Raw genomic sequence first — 18,322 nt, 5'->3', positions numbered from 1 at the left:
GCTGGTTCACAGAAGCTTTTGGTACAGCAAAAAGAAGATTAAGGCTTGGCAACATTTTGAATGTTTAATATTCTTCATGCATGCCATTGGTTGAACAAAAGTATTCTGTTAAAAAAAACTATGATTATCAATATCAACCATGATACCGTGTAGGAAGGAACTGCAGATGCTGGTTTAAACCGAAGATAGACACAAAAAGCTGGAGTAACTCAGTGGGTCAGGCAGCATCTCTGGAGAGAAGGAAGGGTCGAGACCCTTCTTCCCATTTGGTACTCCATTTATTTTTTCAGAGATTTCGATGTTACAGAGTGCACAGAATGTCTCCAATGATTTGAATGCTTGAATGCTATTCATGGTGAGGAACATCAAGGAACACAGAAACACAAATACCGCCTCTTCAATTTGCCAGAGTATCACATCTTCATAATGTACGAAGCCTTTTGTGTTCAACACTTAACTTGCTTCCAATTATGTTTTGGTGGGATTACATTGTGTCTGCAAAGGGATTTCAAACTTCCAGCAAACTCTGGCAGGAGCCACTGGTGAGATACATATTTATTAAGGACATTAATAGACCTGTCCCACTTAGGCAACTGCCAGGGACTAATTTTAATGGAATTTGCCTACGACATCTGGCGACAACCTATGACAGCAAAAATTATCGCCATTGTCGCCGAAAATGTTTCATTTTGTGGTAGTCGCCTGTAGACGCCCAAAAAATCGTCTAAGTGGGACAGGCCCATAAGGAACACAAATGCTCATTTCACTGTGACATGTCTGGGCGTTATATTTAAAAACAAATTGCGTACTGCATGATTTTAACACCAACGTGTCACATACACTGCATAGAAACAGAGAATCAAAAAGAAAATGAATTTGCTCTGGATATGAATATTACTGTTGGCTGTTGTTGGAACAACTATATTCTCTTCAGAAACATATTGCATTGGGACCCACACATTTCATAACACATTCACTTTCGTACAGTAGACTTGTATGAAATGAATTATTGTGGAAGATTACCTGCTGAATACAGTTCTGTTGTTTTATAACCCTAATTTCATCCAATTCCATCTAAAATAAACATGTTGTGTGCATCCAATCTATGTTTGCTCTGAGGACAATGTCCACTGAGTTTAATTTAGTCAAGTAGTTTGGTAGACCTTTGTGTTTATAATTAAATTTAGTGTCTAATTTACGTCTAATTTATAGATTGGCCGTTTATACAGAAAGACAATGATAACCTGAGATTGGGAATTCAGTGTGTGTAGGAAGGAACTGCAGATGCTGGTTTAAACCGAAGATAGACACAAAAATCCGGAGTAACTCAGCGGGTCAGAAGGCATCTCTGGGGAAAAGGTATAGTTTCAGGTCGAGCCCTTTCTTCAGTCTGTCAAAGGGTCTCGATAGGGAATTCAGTATTGGCGCTCCTCTCACTCTGCATATGCTTCAAGAAGCAAGTCATAACTTGCCAATATTGCAAAATTATGTTTCTTCCGCAACATTCTTCATTACCAAGGCAAATCTTCGCTGTTGCTGATTAAAAGCAATTCTAATGTTATACAAATTTCATGAGACCCAGCCAGCGTTCCTGTGGAAATGTGCAGGAAGGAACTGCAGATGCTGGTTGACACCGAAGATAGACACAAAATGCTGGAGTAACTCAATGGGGCAGGCAGCCTCTCTCGATAGAAGGATAGACCAAGAGCAGGCTCTTTTCGGTGAACACCTCCGCTCAGTCTGCCCAAAACCAACCTGGTCTCCCGGTTGCTAAACACTTTAACTCTCCTTCTCATTCCCAGACTGACCTTTTTGTCCTGGGCCTCCTCCATTGTCAAATTAGAGGAACAGCACCTCATATTTCACTTGGGCAGCTTACACCCCAGCAGTATGAATATTGACTTTTCTAACTTCAAGTAACCCTTGGTTTCCCTCTCCCTCCATCCCTCCCCTTCCCAGTTCTCCGATCAAGTCTGACTATCCCTCTGATGTATCTCTGTTTGCTTTGTTGTCACCTTCTCCTAGCTAACAATGATCTATAGTATGCTACAGTTTCCTTGAGCTCTTACACTTCCATATCTCTGCGACTTCCTCTCCCCTGGCTCTCAGTCTGAAGAAGGGTCTCGACCCGAAACGTCACCCATTCCTTCTCTCCAGAGCTGCTGCCTGTCCCGCTGAGTTACTCCAGCATTTTGTGACTATCTCCCAGTGGAAATACAGCACGTCATCGCAGTAATTCACATGTTCAGTGTTGCAACAGGTCAGCTCTGCGTTATATCGGAAAAGCCCCCCCAAAAAAATCTCATCTCGCTGTTCACATTACTTTAGCTAATCCTCATGATACAAGTGTGCTTGAAATGGACTCTGTGTTCCCATCCATCTTGGCGATAATAATTGCACTTTAGAGCAGCATAAGAAGTTCTCTTTCATTTCTAACAGTTACAGGACAGGCTTACTTACATCAATTTTAAATTCAATTTCTAAATCTCAGCATAAATCGGCCAGGCTGGCATTTATTGCCTGCTCCTAAACCCTTCCATACAGAGACAGTGATCTGTTTATTTAACAACTGCAGTCTTACTGGAGGAGGCACACGACACCCATACTGCTGTTGGGCAGTGATTTCCATGATTTACACCCAGCAATTGGCACGGATGCATTTCCAAGTCAGGATGGTGGAAATCAATAGACAATAGGTGCAGGACTAGGCCATTCGGCCCTTCGAGACAGCATCGCCATTCAATGCGATCATGGCTGATCATTCCCAATCAGTATCCCGTTCCTGCCTGCTCCCCATATCCCCTGACTCCGCTATTTTTAAGAGCCTTATCTAGCTCTCTCTTGAAAGCATCCAGAGAACATGCTGCCTTTTCCCCCATCTTGATGGTAGAGCTCATAGCTTTGGGCGGTAATTTAGTCCAAATTTGTTTTTGAATGACAAATGAAGAAATTCAATTCAATTGAATTCAATACTAATGGAGTCGTCTGAGCGAATAGCTGCAACGTACTTTACGCATGGTATCTAATGAAGGGACTGAGCCTCTACTCGCTGGAGTTTAGGAGGATGAGTGGGGGTGGGCCTCATTGAAACTTACCGAATAGTGAAAGGCCTGGATAAAGTGGATGTGGAGAGGATGTTTCCACTAGTGGGAGAGTCAAGGACCAGAGATCATAGCCTCAGAATAAAAGGATCTACCATTAGAAATGAAGTGAGGAGGCATTTCTTTAGTCAGAGGTTGGTGAATCTGTGGAAATCTTTGCCACAGAAGGCTGTGGAGGCCAAGTCAATGGATATTTTTAAGGTGGAGATTGACAGATTCTTGAATAGTACAGGTGTTAGGGGTCATGGAATGAAGGCCAGAGAATGGGGATGAGAGGAAAATATAGATCAGCCATGATTGAAGGCGGAGTTGACCTGATGGGTCGAATGGCCTAATTCTGCGCCTAGAACTTACGACCTTATGAACCGACTGGTGGTGGTGGCGGAAATCATTGCGTGGAATTGTTGACTGCATGGCAACCAAGTGGGTTTCTTTCTTTTGAATGATGTTGAATATCTAGATGTTGGAGCAACATTTATCCAGTAATACGTTACTCTCCTGACTTGTGCCTCGTAGATGAAAGAGCGGCCTTGAGATGCTCACCACTGGATACCTTACCTCTAACCTGCTCTTGCCACTACATTATGTAATGGGCTGGTCCAGTTGAGTTTCTGATCAATGGTGATCTCAAGGTGTGGATGGCACAAAAATACAAAAATAATCAGTAATAGGAATGTAAAAATTCCAACGTCAGAGCACCATCACCCGGCGAGAGGGCCTGGAACATCGGCCCCCGTAGCGGCGACTGCAGAGGCCTCAATAGGCCTGACTATGGGTGGACATGAGGATGGGGACTGGACTTTGTGCCTTCCCTCACAGTGGGAACCATTGTGGGGGAGATGTTTTTATGTTTTAATGTTAAACTTCTTCTTTAATGCTTTGTTGTATTTTTATTAGTGTGCTGCAAGGACATTTGAATTTCCCCTGAATAAGGGGATTAATAAAGTCTTTATTATTATTATTATTATTATTATTATTATTATTATTATTATTATTATTATTATTATAATGTGGATGAAAATGCACAAGGCCTAGTAAGTAAGGTTGCAGATATTTTGTATCATGGGTATTGAAGGAGATGGTCAGGATTTACAGCAGGATCTTGAACAGCTAGTTAATTGAGCTGCGGAATGGCGTTCAATTCAGATGGCCCACATTATCTCCAGCCTCACAGCCAGCCTTGATCCACTTCGTTTTGCTTACCATCACAACAGGTCCACAGCAAATTCCATCTCCCTGGAACACCAAGACAACAAAAACTCCTTGCTAATGATCCTGTCTGCATGCAACACCTAATCCCATCCAAATTCATCTCTAAACTCCTGGACCTAGGAATCAGCAACCTCATCTGCCACTGGACCCTCGACTTTCTGATCCACAGCTCACAATCAGTGGAGATTACATGGAAACACCACATCCACAATAAGACAGAGAACTTAGCAACATAGAGTCTCTTGCCCAGAATACGTGAATTGAGGTCCAGAGGACAAAGGTGAAGGGGAAAAGATTTAATAGGAATCTGAGGAGTAACTTTTTCAAACAAATGTGTATGGAACAAGCTGCCAGAGGAGGTAGTTGAGGCTGGGACTATCCCAACGTTTAGGAAGCTGTTAGACAGGTACATGGATAGGACGAATTTGGAGGGATATGGACCAAATGCGGGCAGGTGGGACTAGTGTAGTTGGGACATGTTGACAGATGTGAACAAGTTGGGCCGTTTCCACACTGTATCACTATGACTCTAAAGTGTCAAGACAATAACCTCTCCATTAATGTCAGCAAGACAAAGGAGATAGTTATTGACTTCAGGAAGCATGGTGGAGTACATACTCCAATCAGCAACAATCGTGATGAAGTGGAAATGGTTGAAAGCTTTAAGTTGCTTGGCATTAATATAACCAATAGTGTGTCATGGACCAACCACATTGATGCCACAGCCGAGAAGGTACGCCAATGCTTTACTTCCTGAGGTGACTGAGAAAATTTAGCAATGCCTTCAGCGACTCATCCAAACTTCTGCAGACACACTATTGAAAGTGTACTGCCGGGTTGCATCACAGCTTGGCATGGGAACAGTTCTGCCCAAGACTGCAAGAAATTGCAGAGAGTTGTAGATGTAGCTCAGTCTATCACACAGACCGGACTTTCCACCATTCATTCCCTCTACACTTTACACTGCCTAGGAAAAGCAGCCAACATAATCAAAGAATTGTCCCACCCCAGTCATTCCTCCTCCTCCTCCTCCCTGCTCCTGTCTGGCAGTAGGTGCAACAGTTTGAAAGCATGCACCACCACACTCGGAAATAGCTTCTTCCCCTTTGTTATCGGCCTTCTGAACAGTGCTTAGACAATAGACAATAGGTGCAAGAGTAGGCCATTCGGCCCTTCGAGCCAGCACCGCAGGAGTAGGCATGCTGGCCTTCATCAGACTGAAGAATGGTTCTGACCCGAAACGTCGCAAGTCCACTCCCTCCGCAGATGCTGCTTGACCCGCTGAGTTCCTCCACCACTTTGCGTTTGATAGAGTGGTAAAGACGATGTATGGTATGGCGGTGAGCTGTATTGTCCAAGATACTCCGCAGGTTGAAGAACATCCTCCCCTCCAAGACTACCTCCCATGAGTCCAACTCCGCCCCCAGGATGGAGCCAGCCTTCTTGATGGGTTTGTTGATCCTATTGGCGTCCGCAGCCTTTGCCCTGCTGTCCCAGCACACGGCAGTGAAGAAGATGGCTCTGGCTACCACTGATTGGTAGAACATCTGCAGCATCTTACTGCAGATGTTGAAGGAGCAGAACCTTCTCAAAAAGTACAGCCGGCTCTGTCCCTTCTTGTACAGGGCCTCAGCGTTCCTGGACCATTTTACTGTCCAGGTGCACTCCAAGCTATTTAAACTCCCTGGTAAACTGCACATCCACACCATTGATGGAGACAGGGGTCAGGGGTGTTCCTCTCCTCCGAAAGTACACCATTAACTCCATAGTCTTGTCGGTGTTGAGCTGCAGGTGATTCAGCCCACACCACTCAACAAAGTCATTGACTACACCTCTGCACTCAACTTCCCTCCCCTCACTGATGCATTTCTATCAACAGTTGGCAGGAAGTTGTGACGAGCAAACAGTCGGTGGCAAAAGCAAAGGCAAGAGGTTTAGCCTTCCGAATGTTAATTAAAGGAAATTACTGCTCATCCAACTCTGCAGGGCAGACAAGCAGCCGGAAAATTAGAGTCAGCAGAGGGGGGTCAGACAGTTGGCGGAAAGTTTATTGACACCTGACAGTGTAATCCACTTAATTGCACATTGTGAAGATATACCCCACTTCAAGTGTAGCTTCAACTGTCTGCAATCACTGCTATCAAAGCCTGATTCATTGTCTAAATGATAATGTCATTATGAATGAATCACTTCTGAAATGCGGCATTTTATTGACGTTTCCTGATCCGTGATCTACAAACCCCAATGCAACTTCTTTTTTTTAAATATATTTTTATTTATTAGAAGCAAATGTACAAAAATATAACCAACGGCATAAGACATAGTACAGTTATTGTACAGCCTCAATTTTAGTGAGATGTGCAAAGATAGAACCCCTAGACTACCAGTGGTGAAGCCAAAGAGTAAGTAAATGAAAGAAAGAAGAAAGGAATAGATAGAGAAAAAGGCAAAAAGGGAAAGAAAGAAAAAAGTGGTGATATACCTGCCTCACATCCTTCCCCACCCATCACCCAACCCGCAATTAGATTTAACTCCAAAATTGTGTTGCACCATACAATCCTTGTAATAAATCAATGAATGGTGTCCATGTCTTCGAAAAATGATCTGGTTTTTCTGCTAAGACAAGTCTAATATTTTCAAGATGTAGCGTCTCAGACATGTTTGTAATCCACATTTTATGAGTAGGGACAGATGTATGTTTCCAAAATTTGAGTATTAGTTTTTTTGCCGTTATCAGGCCATAATTAAGGAAACGTCTTTGAAATAATGATAGCTCAGAGCAGGCTTCGGACGTGCCTAGAATAATCAATTTTGTTTTTAGAGTTTTTGAAAAAATTTCAAATATTCCTCCCAAAAAATATGTGACTTTATACAAGAGGCGAAGGAATGTGTTATAGTTGCTTCCTGAAGGAGACATTTATCATAAATAGGAGATACATTTGGAAAGATCTTATTCAGTTTAGACTTTGAATAGTAGAGCCTGTGCGGTTTTTTTAATTGAATTAACGAATGCGTAACATTAGTCGAAGAATTGTGTATATATAGGTTTTCTTCCCATCTGTCTTTTGGAATATTTAAGCCAAGTTCATCTTCCCAGGCTCTTCTAATTACTTCTGACGATGGGATTTCTATATTTAAAAGGGTGTTATACAGATATGATATTAACTTGTTTGACTCCGAATTTTTATTCATACATTCGTCTCCAATGCAACTTCTTATGTGGAATATGTGGAAACAGGCCCTTCGCCCCAACTTTCCCACACCGGCCAACATTTCCCAGGTACACTTGTTCCGCCTGCCTGCATTTGGTTCATATCCCTCCAAACCTGTCCTATCCATGTACCTGTCTAACTGTTTCTTAAATGTTGGGATAGTCCCAGCCTCAACTACCTCCTCTGGCAGCTCGTTCCATACACCCACCACCCTTCATGTGACAATGTTACCACCTCAGATTCCTATTAAATCTTTTCCCCTTCACCTTGAACCTATGTCTTCTGGTCCTGGATTCACCCACTCTGGGCAAGAGACACTGTGCATCTATTCTATCTATACCTGATCTATTCCTCTCATGATTTTATGCAGCTGTGCCTTCATCCACAAATATTTGCACGAAGGTACAAAATCTCACATTGTGAGAGGAAAGAAGTGCATCCGGAATATTCTATTAGGTTTACTGGGTGACCAAACATTTAATCTTCCTGTTTTATCTAGCCTACGAACGGAATATTCCTCTTTGACTCCACAATGTTGACCGCTGCAGGACATTCTTCAATGTTTTATTTTCTGGAACATGTAGCTTCATTCTCTAAACTTTGTCCTGATCTTCCCAATTCTGGGCACACTCCGGTGTTCCCAAATCCTTTTTATATTACAGGCACTAACACTGTGCATAAAGTCCACGTCAACTCTAACATAACATCGCTTTGATATTGGCCCCCCTGCGCTTGGTTTGCCTTTTGGTTTAAAATACAAAAAAAAGGATATTATTCACCCACATCCCAAACTTCTATACCTGAACAATAGACTAAATCCACAACTCCAATTGTACCATTTATTAAATCAACAAACAACCTTTCTAGCAAAAGTCACATTATGGTTACCTTATTAAAATTAATGAGATCGACAATTACATATCATTCATGGCTAGGTAGACAAAAATACTGGAGAAACTCAGCGGGTGAGGCAGCATCAATGGAGCGAAGGAAATAGGCAACGTTTCGGGTCGAGACCCTTCTTCAGAAAGGTGACCCTATACCATTGATTCCCTCCATTGATCCATGTTTTCTATTATCCTGTCATGAATCTAGATTGTCCTGTTACCTCTGTGCCCACTATCTTCCAGTCTCTCGAGGTGGGGAAGCACGAAGGGACCTGGCAGGGGAAACCTTGGAGCAATAAATTGGTGGTCTGACAATAACCCTGAGCAATTCCAGGGTCTCGGCCCCAACAAGTAAATGTCACCACTGTTTGAAGTGTGGGGAAACATCTAGCTGGGGTTGGCTGGAGGTGGAGGAAGGTGAGCAAGAGTGGGAGGAAATCAAAAAAAAGTGGGGGTTAGGAAATGTAGCAGAAATACAGGAAGGGTGGATGGCAAGAGTAAAGAAAAGAGTTAGTGGGAGAAGGAAGAAACAGAAGCAAAGGAGGAGGTACTGAATGAGTAAGGGACTATGATACGAGGTGATCATGAATGGAAGATGCAGTTGATACTGACCATCACACAAACCAACCTCCCTTCTATTGACCCCATTTATACCTCACGCTGCCTCGGCAAGGCCAGCAGCATAATCAAGGACAAGTCGCACCAGATTCAGGAACAGCTTCTTCCCTACCGCCATCAGGCTATTAAACACAACAATGAATAAGCTCTGAGCTCTGAACTGCAAAAGACTATTATTATTGCACTATATTTGTTATTTATTGAACTTTTTCTATTTTTTTTCTCTTCCCCTATTATTTACTATGTTTACATATTCTGTTGTGCTGCAGCAAGTAAGAATTTCATTGTCCCATCCAGGACTTATGACAATAAAACACTCTTGACTATCCTTGATTGGACTTTGCTGGCTTTACTAAATGGCTCGATTGTCGGTGTTGAGCTGCAGGTGATTCAGCCCACACCACTCAACAAAGTCGTTGACTACACCTCTGTATTCAACTTCCCTCCCCTCACTGATGCATCTCTATCAGCAGTTGGCATGAAGTTGTGACAAGCAAACAGTCGGTGGCAAAAGCAAAGGCAAGAGGTTTAGCCCTCACCACTTATGTGGCCCCCTGAGTGAAACCCCTTCCCTTGTTTGAGGATGTCTTCACCAGACACTGCCCCCCAATGTCCAGCAGCGGAAGAACCCTAGACTGTGCTCCTCCCCACAGAGCCTTGGGTGACCTTTCAATGAAAACGTCAAGGTGATATTTAAGCAAGGTGTGGCGGCTTACTTTAAGGGCTAGAAAGCTTCTCGATGACTCAATAAAATAATGCATTACTATTATTCAAAATGAAATATAACAAGTTTTGAAAAAAAACACAATGTAATCTCAATAGCAAGTAGGCTGGTGCGAGTTAAAGACCACTTACCATCTGTTTGCGACTTGCTTAAAAACATGGTACTGGCACGAGGGTGGTCTGATGGGTTGAATTCCATGTTTAGATCTAAGGAGAGAAATATGAAAAAAAGGATTGGCATTAATGAAAAAGCAACTTAATGGGTGGGAGAATGATCGAGCATCTTGAACATCCAACCCCTTCGTCCATGCATAGGAATGAACTGCAGTTAGACACAAAATGCTGGAGTAACTCAATGGGATAGGCAGCATCTCTGGAGAGAAGGAATGGGTGACGTTTCGGGTCGAGACGTCTGAAGAAGGGTCTTGTAGGATTGATAGCCGCACAAAATAGAGATCTCAGCAAGTGCATGTTTTGAAGCACCAAGTCTTTAACAAACTGTTCCCACCAACTAAATTCATCAATTGTCACAACATGGTGTTCAAGTTAGGAGTAGATCACATACCAGAACATTTTCACAAAATCAAAGTGAAGCGCAAGCGGCCTTTCAATCCATTGTGTGTCTCCTCGTACCTCACCTTGATTTTGTGAACATCCTGAACTGGCCACTTGTGGAATAGATAGTGTTCAGGAAATGGCCATTCAATGTTCTGTTTGAACAAGGAGTTCCCATACTAATCCTGTGAAAGAACAATTTAATTCATCCTGTTCCCATGTTCATACCCCACATCTTCTTCCTCTAATTGTCTTTTGAATGTAGTTATAGACATATAATTAGGGGTTATCGGTATTCGGTATACAGAGGGACATTCCAAAGCATAGAAAAAGGAAAAATATTTGAAATCATCTTCCTGTATCTCCATGTATTTTTCAACAAAGTATGCAAAAATAATCAATCAAATATCACTTTCTATTTGGCTTTAACCATCTTGCTACATCAGTTCAGTTTAGTTTATTGTCATGTGTACCGAGGTACAGTGAAAAGCTTTTGTTGCGTGTTAACCAGTCAGCGGAAAGACAATACACAATTACAATCGAGCCATTTACACTGTACAGATACATGATATGGGAATAATGTTTGGTGTAAGGTAAAGCCAGCAAAGTCCGATCAAGGATAGTCAGAGGGTCACCAATGAGGTAGATAGCAGTTAAGCACTGCTCTCTGGATGTGATAGGATGAGCAGCTTAAGTGACATTGGATGGTTCAAGTGGTTAGATTATTTAGGCGATGCAAGATATGGGAGATGACGTGTGACTAGGAAACCGCAAACAAGTACTTAACACGTTAATGTAGCAAAATTTCAATAGAACATCATCCAACCAAGTTTGACACTAAGCCAACAATAATGACTATCTAATGAATGGGAGGGCTCTGAAAATATTTACATAAAAACTTAAGAAATAAAGTCACAGCCTCAGAACGAAAGGGCGCTCTTTTAGAAAGGAGAGGAGGAGGAACTTCTTTAGTCAGAGGGTAGTTAATCTGAGGAACCCATTGCCACAGAGGGCTGTGGAGGCCAAGTCAGTTGATATTTTTATGGCAGAGATAGACAAATTCTTGATTAGAACGGGTGTCAAGGGTTATGGGGAGAAGGCAGGAAAATGGGATTAGGAGTCAGAGATTAGACATGAATGAATGGTGGAGTAAACCCGATGGGCCGAATGGCCTAATTCTACTCTTATAACTTGTGAACTCAGTGCATGTTAGCTGGGCTGGCCCACATAGCCTCTTGAACATGCTCTACCATTCAATAGCATCATAGCTGTTCTTATCATTGATGTTAACTCCACTCTGCTGCCTAATCATCACATCCCTTGATTTGGTTTTGGTCCAATATCCTACCCATCTCCCCTTTGCGCATACTTAAAGATTCATTGGTCTTCAAATTAAAACAGAAAAGGATGATGGGGGTTGTTCACAGGAGATTAAAAAAAGATAATGTCAATAATAGAGCAACAAAACGTTATCAGTCCAGCAAAGACCAGGACCTGAGAAAACAGAGGTAGTTGGTACAAATCAACATCTCGGCTCGACTGGAAGAAAGTTTGTCAAGTAGGATGCAGACCTAAAAGTGACATTCAAAAGTTGATAAAGTAACGCATCTTATGAACAATGAGGACCTAGTGGATGCGCTATATTTATATTACCAGATGACATTAGATGAGGTAGTGCCAAAGATAAATGCAGAAAATAAAAGCTTACATGTTTAATATATTGAAGTGAATGGATTGGCTGGCCACAAGAAAATAGAATGTGGGCGCACATGGGTTGTTTTCTGATTGGTAAGTTGTGACGATTGGTGTGTCACAGGGATCGGTGCAGCAGCCTTAAGTTTGCCACAACTATATTTAATGGTTTAATGGTTTCTTTATTATCATGTGTACTACCAAGGTGCAGTGAGATACTTTAAGGAAATAAGGGGGATATTTTTTGAGGTTAAAATTCTAGGGAATGTTTTTTTTTGGAATAGCTGGAACGATTCCCTTCAGAAGGAACAGTTTCCATTATTGTTCTTTCACCAAAACAATTCTACCTCTGTGTTTTGAACATTGCCAAGTGAGTGAAGATATATGCAAGGTTCCAGTCATCTGGCGAATGTGACCTAGACTGGTAGAAAGAATAATGGTGAAGCTACTCAACTCCCACTGTTTGAGTAGGGGAGTAAGCATGCAGCTAGTTGTAGGCATCCACAAGATAATGTCAGTGACTTCCTGGTCCTCCACAGGGTGCAAAATTGCGGTCTTCACCAAGCCACCAACACAAAACCAGTGAAACGAAGAATACACTTGATTTTTGCCAACTATTCCTGCTGTACAGACAAAAAAAACACAAACATTGTTGGATTGTATCTGAACCTGCATTGTTGAACCAGCTCTCTGGCCCAGAAAAATACTTTATATGCTCAGACAACACCTTCGGAGTCTCAGACCTGCACGGGTGGCACGGTGGCGCAGCGGTATAGTTGCTGCCTGACGTTGCCAGAGGCCTGGGTTCAATCCTGACTACGGGTGCTTGTCAGTACGGAGTTTGTACGTTCTCCATGTGACCTGCGTGGGTTTACTCCGGGATCTCTGGTTTTCTCCCACACTCCAAAGAAGTGTAGATTTGTAGGTCAATTGGCTTGGTACACTTGTAAATTGTCCCTAAGTGTAAGGATAGTGTAAGTGTGTGAGGATCGTTGGTCGGCACGGACTCGGTGGGCCGAAGGGCCTGTTTCCGCACTAGATCTCTAAACTAAACATTAACCCTGCTTGTTATGGCACAGATACTGCCTGACCTGCTGAGTTCCTTGCATTTTCCAATTTTTTTAATTTCCAATTTTCAGCACCAGCAGTTCTAATTTAATTTTGTTTATGTGGGGACTGTCGTTCCTTCAAAATAAATGTTTTAAAATTTCATGAATTTTATAATAATAATGCTGGAGAATTTTTCTGCTCTTGGCAATAATTTATGCTTCCACCTTGATCAATCGATAGATGAAAAATCATGTTGTAAAAACTGGCGCTCATTTCCTCGTTGGTTTGCCTGTCAAGATATTACAATGTGATTGCAATGCATCCGTCCAATAGCACCCACCACTGTTGTTTGAGCCCAGATCCTTGACCAAAGGTGGCAAACAACAAGGTGTGACTTGAAGGTAAAATCTATGCCACACAACTGGCTGACGTATTTCAGGATTGAACAAAATTAAAAGTCAAACAAAAAGTTTTCTTCTGCACAGATGTGCAGGAAGGAACTGCAGATGCTGGTTTACACCGAAGGCAGACACAAAATGCTGGAGTAACTCAGCGGGACAGGCAGCATCTCAGGAGAGAAGGAATGGGTCACGTTTCAGGTCGAGACCCTTCTTCAGACCCGAAACGTCACCCATTCCTTCTCTCCAGAGATGCTGCCTGTCCCGCTGAGTTACTCCAGCACTTTGTGTCTTTCATCCACACAGAGTTTGGTTGGTACCTGGAACATATGTGGTAGAGGCAGATAAAGTCGAGATATTTACTAGGGTATTTAGACAAGCAGGGAAGAATGAAATTTGGGTCATGTGCATGAAGACGGGATTAGGTTAGAATGGCAATAGGGTCGGCGCAGACGTGTTAGGCCGAAAGCCCTGTTCTTGTGCTGTACTGTTCTATGTTTCGAAGTTATCAGGATGCATCACAGTTTGGTTTGGGAACAGCTCCATCCAAGACAGCAAGAAATTGCAATGAATTGTGGACGCGGCCCAGACCATCACACAAACCAACCTCCCTTCCATTGACTCCATTTATACCTCACGCTACCTCGGCAAAGCCAGCAGCAAAATCAAGGACAAGTCGCACCCTGACCACTCCCTCTTCTCCCCTCTCCCATCAGGCAAAAGGTACAGAAGTGTGTAAACGCACACCTCCAGATTCAGTTTAAGCAAGAACTGCAGAAGCTGGAAAAATCGAAGGTAGATTCAGGGACAGTTTCTTCCCAGCTGTTATCAGGCAACTGAATCATCCCACCACAATCAGAGAGCAGTCCTGAACTACTATCTCGCTCTTTGGTGACCCTCGGACTATCTTTGATCGTACTTTACTGGCTTTATTTTGAACGAAACATTGTTCCAATTATTCCCTTTGTCATATATCTTTACACTACGAATAGCTCGATTGTAATCATGTGTTGTCTTTCCGCTGACTGGTTAGCACGCAACAAAAGCTTTTCACAGTACCTTGGTACACGTGACGATAAACTAAACTAATCCAAGCAAAAGAAGACACCTCGTCAGCACACGGAGAGAAAATCCTCCAACTGAAGGGATATAAAAACAAAAACACAGAAAATTCAAGCAAGGCCAGTTCCACGCCAAAGCTACCAAAGATGTCAGAAAGCTTTGGGAAAACTCATTGTCAAAATTCAGCCAACAGGAAAAAGGAAATGAATGCCAACACATTTCCAACAGAGAATAATGAGAGAGAGGAAGGTGTTCATAGAAAACATGACGTTCATTGCCTTAGATGGCTTCACTGCCTTGCCTCACGCCAAAGCTTCCGACAGCATATGAAATATTTTGAAGCGTAGTCATGGTTACAAAGATTAAAACCTGATAACCAATTTACACACTGCTCAGTCCCACAAAAAGCTCTTGATCATGACATGATAATCTTGTGATACTGAGTGAGGATAAACGCTGACCTGGGCATGGAGGATAAGTGAACAGCGTGGTTCCATGCGATTTCTTATCTGAGATGAGCTGATTTTTATTGTAAGTAGTGAGAATCAACACTCACCACAAATTTAGCCCTTAGATACAGCGTGGAAACAGGCCCTTCGGCCCACTGAGTCCACGCCGACCATCGATCACCCGTACACTCGTTCCATGTCCTACACACACTAGGGGCAATTTATAGAAGCTAATTAGCCTACAGCAGGAAAAATGTTCTCCATGTTGGGGGAGTCCAGGACCTGGGGTCACAGTTTAAGAATAAGGGGTCGGTCATTTAGGACCGAGATGAGGAAAAACTTTTTCACCCAGAAAGTTGTGAATGTGTGGAATTCTCTGCCACAGAAGGCAGTGGAGGACAATTCACTGGATGTATTCAAGAGAGAGTTAGATTTCACTCTTTGGGCTAACGGAATCAAGGGATATGGGGAAAATCCCGTTCCACTGACTGATTAGCAAGAAAACAAAAGCTTTTCTCTGTACCTCGGTACACATGACAATAAACTAAACTAATCAATAGAAAGGCCGCCATGCCAGGCTGAACTGGGCCGAAGTGCCTGTTTCTGTTCTGCAATCCTCTGTGACCATAACCAGGCAAAGTTGTTTAGATTATAGATTATAGATTATACCTTTAATAATCCTTTACAGGAAATTACAGTGCCACGACAGCTTCAAGACAGACATAACACCACACATTTCCTCAAATGGCTTCCATACTTAACAAGTTAAAATACAAGTTAAAATACAAGTTTCAAAGTGAACTTATCAGGATGAATGCTGGGGAACTGAGTGGCATGGTGTCGGAGACCCAGGTTCGATCCCAACTACGGGTGCTGTCTGTGCAGAGTTTGTACGTTCTCCCATGACCCGCGTGGATTTTCTCCGAGATTTTCGGTTCCCCCCCCAACACACTAAATACATATAGGTTTGTAGGTTAATTTTCTTGGTATAAATGTAAATTGCCCCAAGTTTGTGTAGGATAGCGTTAATGTGCAGGGATCGCTGGCCGGTGCGGACCTGGTGGGCCGAAGGGCCTGTTTTATGCGCTGTATCTCTCAACTAAACTGTCTCGACCTCCTGCTCCAGAACGGGATGGTCCACAGAAGTCCCAAACTCGATGGAACTTTTGTGAGGAATTGCCTGTCATTCTGCGTGGAACTACAGTACTAGCAATTCTCCACAGAGGCTTTAGATTCGACCTGTAGATTGTTTGCTTTAACATTTACTGAAACATTGCATCTGTGAAAAATAAAGCTCCATCAAATGCAATTCTGCTAACTGCACACCTGTCTATCTCAAGCTCCTTAATTCCTTTAGGATCTTATAGAGAATGACTCTATAAGATCCTAAAGGAAGGGCCCGTTTTTGTGCTGCATGACTCAATATGCAGCACAAAAACGGGCCCTTTGAACCAACTTGCCCACGCCAACCTCACCGAAAATTATTGTGCAAAATTCCTTGAGCAAACAAATTCTGTTTGCTTTGGATCTGACAATCTGAGAGAATGGTCTTTCAGAAAAACTATCAGTTTGAGCTGGAAAAGTTGACAAAGTGGGGGCCGGAGAAATTGGGTTGGTTACCAATGGACAGCTCGAAGAGCATAATGACTCAGAGATGGCCTGGAACTGGTGGCCATTGTCCTAGTGCTGTGCTTTTGTTCCATCCTTCTTCTGAAAGGCTTGGTTGATAAATAAACGGTATAGAAACCTAAGGAGCTATGCAACACCATGGTAGTCAGATTATTATAGTTCATTCAAAAAAAATTGCAGCAATTATGAAAGAGAATCACCTTTTATTGATCTTGACTAGAACAAACCGGCTGCCTGGGGGAGACTAGACCATTCACGGTGGCACAGCGGTAGAGTTGCTGGCTTACAGCGAATGCAGCGCCAGAGACCCTTGTTCGATCCCGATTACGGGTGCTGTCTGTATGGAGTTTGCACGTTCTCCCCGTGACCAGCGTGGGTTTTCTCCGAGATCTTCGGTTTCATCCCACATTGCAAAGACGTGCAGGTTTGTAGGTTCATTGGTTTGGTAAATGTAAAAATTGTCCCTAGTGGGTGTAGGATAGTGTTAATGTGCGGGAATTGCTGGACAGCGCAGACCCGGTGGGCCGAAGGGCCTGTTTCCGTGCTGTATCTCTAAACTAAACTAATTAAGGTAGGAAAGAATAATGGAGGCTTTAGAAATTGCATTGAAACAGGTGCAAGTACTTCATATGATTCTGCAACATCCTATGGGCATGTTACAAAAATCAGTGATGGAAATGGAGGGATGACAAGAGCTAATACCCATATACTGATAGAAAGATTCTCATATTATATGTTTGCAAGGTGTTTTTGGACAGACACTCGATTAAATTCTTGTATCTCTGCAAGTGCATTCACTAAAATGTCTTTGTTTGTGGCTATTAATTACACATAGAGTCCAACCTCGATGTAACACGTCTTGTTATGTCATGCTTTAGGATAAATCATGGGGAATTATCCTCAATACGGATACACAACAAGCTGACAGTTCAGGAAAACAAACCAATATTGACTTCATAAGATATGCAAGAACAATATGTGAGTGCGAGAGTCAACTACCGGTAAAAGGGAGAGGGAGGGAAAGAGACAAAAATAAGGGAGACCATCAATAAATATTGAATGTCTGAAGAAGGGTTTCGACCCGAAACGTCACATATTCCTTCACTCCATAGATGCTGCCTCACCCGCTGAGTTTCTCCAGCATTTTTGTCTACCATCAATAAATATTGAATCAGGTCATTGGGTCATAAGTGATAGGAGCAGAATTAGGCCATTCGGCCCATCAAGTCTACGCCACCATTCAATCATGGCTGATCTATCTCTCCCACCTAACCCCATTCTCCTGCCTTCTCCCCATAACCTCTGACACCCGTACTGGTCAAGAATCTATCTATCGCTGCCTTAAATTACTGAATATTGGTATCCCAGTAAACAGAGTTTCGATAGGTTCTGCAATCAAACATTTCCCTAGTGATTTTTTTACAAAATGTTATGGAACAGGAGGCCTCTTTTCACCTGCATTAATTTTTGAAAGCACCATCAACTCTAGAGATGGTTGCTTTTGCAATATAGCAATACGAATTAAACATGTAAAAATCTGGATTGCTGATACACAGTGCAAAGTAAAACCCCTGTCCCACGGTACAAGTTCATTCCAAGAGTTCTCCCAAGTTTGCCCTGATTCGAATTTGGAAATATACGATAATGGCCACTCGTCGGTACTCGGGGCTCTTGTGGACATTTTTCAACATGTTGAAAAATCTTCACAAGTCTTCCCGTGCTTACCTGCCTTTA

At 42.6% G+C, this 18,322-nt stretch overlaps 1 protein-coding gene across 1 annotated transcript in view; it reads right to left on the bottom strand.

Moving 5' to 3' along the window:
• Positions 1 to 18,322, bottom strand: part of ccny (cyclin Y) — a 207,154-nt gene that overhangs the window by 55,395 nt on the left and 133,437 nt on the right. The window contains exon 2 of the mRNA XM_033042142.1: positions 9,886 to 9,960. Coding sequence (XP_032898033.1) covers positions 9,886 to 9,960 — 75 coding nt within the window. The remainder of the gene's footprint in view (positions 1 to 9,885; positions 9,961 to 18,322) is intronic.

Source organism: Amblyraja radiata, chromosome 2 (genome assembly GCF_010909765.2).
Source record: "Amblyraja radiata isolate CabotCenter1 chromosome 2, sAmbRad1.1.pri, whole genome shotgun sequence".
In the NCBI taxonomy this organism is placed as follows: domain Eukaryota; kingdom Metazoa; phylum Chordata; class Chondrichthyes; order Rajiformes; family Rajidae; genus Amblyraja; species Amblyraja radiata.
This window is presented reverse-complemented; position numbering and strand designations above follow the sequence as displayed.